Source organism: Abrus precatorius, unplaced genomic scaffold, assembly GCF_003935025.1.
Source record: "Abrus precatorius isolate BTA unplaced genomic scaffold, Abrus_2018 Scaffold0, whole genome shotgun sequence".
NCBI lineage: Eukaryota > Viridiplantae > Streptophyta > Magnoliopsida > Fabales > Fabaceae > Abrus > Abrus precatorius.
Window position 1 is genome coordinate 2,293,615 of NW_020874290.1, and position 5,163 is coordinate 2,298,777.

Here is a 5,163-nt window from a genome sequence, read left to right on the forward strand (position 1 = left end):
ATTCCCGCCGCTACCATAGTAGCAGCATGTATAAGAGCGGAAATGGGAGTAGGTCCTTCCATAGCATCTGGTAACCATACATGAAGGGGAAATTGGGCAGATTTAGCAACTGAGCCACAAAATAACAAGAGGGCGGATAAAGTAAGAAAAAAAATATTAACTTCATTTTTATAAATCAAATTACTGACTATTTGAAACAAATCCCGAAATTCTAAACTACCCGTTATCCAATAAAAACCTAAAATTCCTAATAATAAACCAAAATCTCCTATACGATTCGTTACAAATGCTTTTTGACAAGCATTTGCTGCAATAGGACGTGTGAACCAAAAACCTATTAATAAATAAGAACACATTCCAACCAATTCCCAAAAAATATAAATTTGTATCAAATTCGAGCTAGTAACTAAACCCAACATTGAAATATTAAAAAAAGTAATATAAGCAAAAAATCTCAAATATCCTTGATCATGAGACATATAATTATCACTATAAATAAGAACCAGAATGCCAACAGTAGTAATTAAAATTGACATAATAGAAGTAAGTGAATCGATCAAGTATCCAAACTCTAAAGAAAGATCATTATTTATGGTCCAAGACCATACATATTGATAGATGGAACCCTTATTGATTTGATAAATAGACAGATCAATCGAAAAAATCATAACTATAGTTAATAAAAAATACTAGGAAAAGCCCATATACGGCGAAGATTTTTTGTTGCCGTCGGAAAAAGTAGAAATCCCACTCCTATTAACATAGGAACTGGAAATGGAATGAAAGGTATGATCCATGAAGATTGATGTGTATATTCCATACAAAAACAAAACAAATGGATTGGATTCTTAATGAATTTTGTTTCTTATTCGTCAGTTTTGTTTCATCTCTTTTGTAAAGAAAAGGGTCGGTTAATAAAAGAAGTGAATCTAGAAATAGAATTACATTAATTGTTCTGAATCTTTGTTCCATTCGAATATTACTAAGTACAAACTGAAAATGGACCAATAACCAAATTCCTATTCCTAGTAAAAAAAAAAAAAAGAGTTTCTTTTTTTTTTCTCATATTTATTACTATTACTATAATAAATAATGAATGTAATTTTAATAAAATAATAAAAAGGAAATATGTAAAAATAAAAATGTGAATTTCTATTTTTTTTTTTACAATTATACAAAAGTATAGAGTGAGGATAAATAATGAATTACACTAAAACTACGAAGATTCGTTTATTTTGATATTCATTAAAAAATTACAATTCCTACGACATTACTCAATAATTCTTTTTTTTTTAAGCATTAGTTCATTTTTGAACTAATTGAGTATTTTCCATTACAATAAAAAGATATTCATGTCTGGAAAAAGAGTTATAATATTCAATGTTTTACTTTAGAGATAGGAAGCAAAAAGGGAGCATTAAGATACATAAGATATATGGGTAATTAAAGAAGAATTCCTTTTCATTTACAGAAAAAAATGTCTTTCACATCGAACTATAACAATGAAAAACTATACTAACTCGATGGCAGTTCCAAAAAAGCGCACTTCTATATCAAAAAAAATCATTCGAAAAAATTTTTGGAAAAAGAGGGGATATTGGACAACATTAAAAGCTTTTTCATTAGCACAATCTATTTTTACGGGGAATTCAAAAAGTTTTTTTTGTAACAAATACAAACGTCAGAATAATCTGAATTAACTTTATTCAAATAACATTTTTGAATATTAAAATACTAATATAATTGGAATATCTAAATTCGTTTTTCATATCTAAATTAGTATTCTACAAATTTAGGATATGTATAACGATATTCTAAATAAAAAAATACTTTGAATGTAGTGTTCCATTTTTGATGAAAAATTTCACCATTTTTTTATTTATTCTATATTCTTAATTTTATTTTTCTATTCCTTTCTAAAATTTTCTAAAATGTAATATATTTAGAATAAGAAAAAATGTAATATATTTAGAATAAGAATATAGAATAATAATATATATATAGATATAGAATTTCGAAAATTCTAATAGATTCTCTAATAGACTTCTTTTAATTCGTTAATGTTTAGTAAACAAATATTACACTTTAATTGATTCTTTATTTGAATCTTGACAATTGACTAAAAATTGGTTATTATGATTTCGAGTAAGCCGCTATGGTGAAATTGGTAGACACGCTGCTCTTAGGAAGCAGTGCTAGAGCATCTCGGTTCAAGTCCGAGTAGCGGCATGATATCTTATCCTCCAAAAGAATAAGTCCTATAATGAACTCAATTCCTATTTCTATTCCTAGTATTCTGATTTTTATTTATTCTATATGATATTTTCAACTTTAGAGCATATATTAATTCATATATCGTTTTCGGTTGTATCAATTGTAATTTCAATTCATTTGATAACTTTATCGGTCAATGAAATCCTAGGATTATATGATTCGTCCAAAAAAGGCATGATAATAACTTTTTTCTGTATAACAGGATTGTTAGTTACTCGTTGGGTTTTTTCGGGCCATTTACCATTTAGTGATTTATATGAATCATTAATCTTTCTTTCATGGAATTTTTCCATTTTTTATATGGTTCCATGCTTCAAAAAGCATAAAAACAACTATTTAAATACAATAATCGCACCAAGTGTTATTTTTACCCAAGGCTTTGCTACTTCAGGTCTTTTAACCGAAATGCAAAAATCCGTACTATTAGTACCTGCTCTACAATCCCATTGGTTAATTATGCATGTAAGTATGATGATATTGGGTTATGCAACTCTTTTATGTGGATCATTATTATCAGTAGCTATTTTAGTCATTTCATTTCGAGAACTCATACAAATTATTGGTAAAAGCAATAATTTGTATTTTTTAAATGAATCATTTTCGTTTGCTGAAATCAAATACATGAATATGAATGAAAGAAATAATGTTTTACAAAAAACTTCTTTTTCTTCTTCTAGAAATTATTACAGGTCTCAATTTATTCAACAATTAGATCGTTGGGGTTACCGTATTATTAGTCTAGGTTTTATCCTTTTAACAATAGGTATTATTTCAGGAGCAGTATGGGCTAATGAGACATGGGGGTCATATTGGAATTGGGATCCAAAGGAAACTTGGGCTTTTATTACTTGGACTATATTCGCAATTTATTTACATACTAGAAAAAAGAAAAAAGTAGAAAATTTAAATTCTTCAATAGTGGCCTCTATGGGCTTTTTTATAATTTGGGTATGTTATTTAGGAATAAATCTATTAGGAATAGGACTACATAGTTATGGTTCATTTACATCTAATTGAATTAAAGTGAGTGAAAAAAAACTTCACAAATATAAATATGGAAACCATTCATTATATTATATATAAGAAAGAATATATATATATGAAGCAAACTTCCCATAAATCATCGAGAACCCTTTAAATCAAGTAATGTAGTAGTGATTCAAGGGGTTCTCACAAACAACAAGCATATTCAATTACAACTTAAATTCATTTTTTTGTAAGTTAATACAAGAAAAAAATATTTTGTTTATTGTACATAAGATTTTTTACTATTTTTTCTTTTTTTTTTTTCATTTATTCATATTCACGAAAACTATCTATAAAAAATTGGATAGAATAGCTTCAACTTTGTTAGCCGAGAATGAGAAAATGAAATCCGGATAAATACCAATACATAGTACGGGTATAAGGATCGAAATTGAAATAAATAATTCTCGTGGCCCAGAATCAAAAAAATAAGAGTTTGGTGTATTAAAAAGCTTGTATCCATAGAACATCTGCCGTAAGATAGATAATAAATAAATGGGAGTTAATATCATTCCAATTGCTGTTACAAAAGTGATTAGTATTTTTGTAATTAAAAGATATTTTTGGCTGGTAATTATTCCAAAAAAAACTATCAATTCTGCAACAAAACCGCTCATGCCCGGCAATGCAAGAGAAGCCATCGATAAAATAGTGAAAATGGTGAATATTTTTGGCATTGGGATAGCCATTCCGCCCATTTCGTCGAGATAAAGAAGACGTAGTCTATCATAACTAGTTCCCGCCAAGAAAAAAAGCGCAGCGCCAATAAATCCATGAGAGATTATTTGTAAAATAGCGCCATTAAGTCCCGTATCGCTTATAGAACTAATTCCTATAATTAAGAAACCCATATGAGATACTGAGGAATAAGCTATTCTTTTTTTTAAATTACGTTGACCAAGAGATGTTGAAGCTGCATAGATTATTTGAATTGAACCTAATAGCATTAACCAGGGGCAAAATATAGAATGAGCGCGGGATAATAATTCCATATTAATTCGAACCAATCCATATGCTCCCATTTTTAATAAGATTCCGGCTAAAAGCATACAGTGCTGTAATGTGCCTCCCCGTGGGTGTCTGGTAACCATGTATGGAAAGGTATAATTGGCGATTTGACAGTAAAAGCAATAAAAAAATCCCATATAGAAAATTATTTCCAGCGCCATGGGATACGATTGATTAGTTAATGATTCAAAATTTAATGTTGGTTCATTAGAACCATATAAACCCATAGCCAGAATTCCCATTAATAAAAAAATGGAACTTCCTGCAGTGTACAAAATAAACTTTGTAGCTGAATACAAACGTTTCTTACCCCCCCACATAGATAAAAGTAGATAAACGGGAATTATTCTAATTCCCACATGATGAAAAAAAAGTAAAATGTCTCGAGAAGAAAATGATCCTATTGACCACTATACATTGCTAACATCAGGAAATAAAAAAATGGTGATTCTCGAGTAACCGGCTGAGCTGCTAACGTAGCTAAAGTGGTGATAAATCCTGTCAATTATAATTGGGTCTAAAGAGAGTCCATCTATTCCGAATCTCCAGTAAAAGTCAAAAAAAATGGATCCATTTATAATTCTCTGTCAATTGAATTAGTGGATCATCCAATTCTAAATGATAACAAAATGCATAGGTTGTTAGAAGGAGATCCATTAAGCATATACAAATAGTATTACCACCTAATCACCTTATTCCTTTATGAGGAAATAAGAAAATTAAGGAACCTCCAGCTATTGGCAAAACTACAATTATTGTTAACCAAGGAAAATAATTCGTGATAAAAATAAGATATACTTAGACCAGAAAAACCCGCGCTCAAAATAGAAAAGCAATTTTTTTTCTATTTTGAGC

The 5,163-nt window shown here is 28.9% G+C and overlaps 1 protein-coding gene across 1 annotated transcript in view; it reads left to right on the forward strand.

Moving 5' to 3' along the window:
- The first annotated feature begins 4,686 nt into the window (after window positions 1–4,686).
- The window catches only part of LOC113851671, a 5,473-nt gene continuing 4,996 nt past the window's right edge, over window positions 4,687–5,163 (forward strand). Inside the window, exon 1 of the mRNA XM_027482198.1 lies at window positions 4,687–4,763. Within this exon, the coding sequence (XP_027337999.1) occupies window positions 4,687–4,763 (77 nt within the window). The remainder of the gene's footprint in view (window positions 4,764–5,163) is intronic.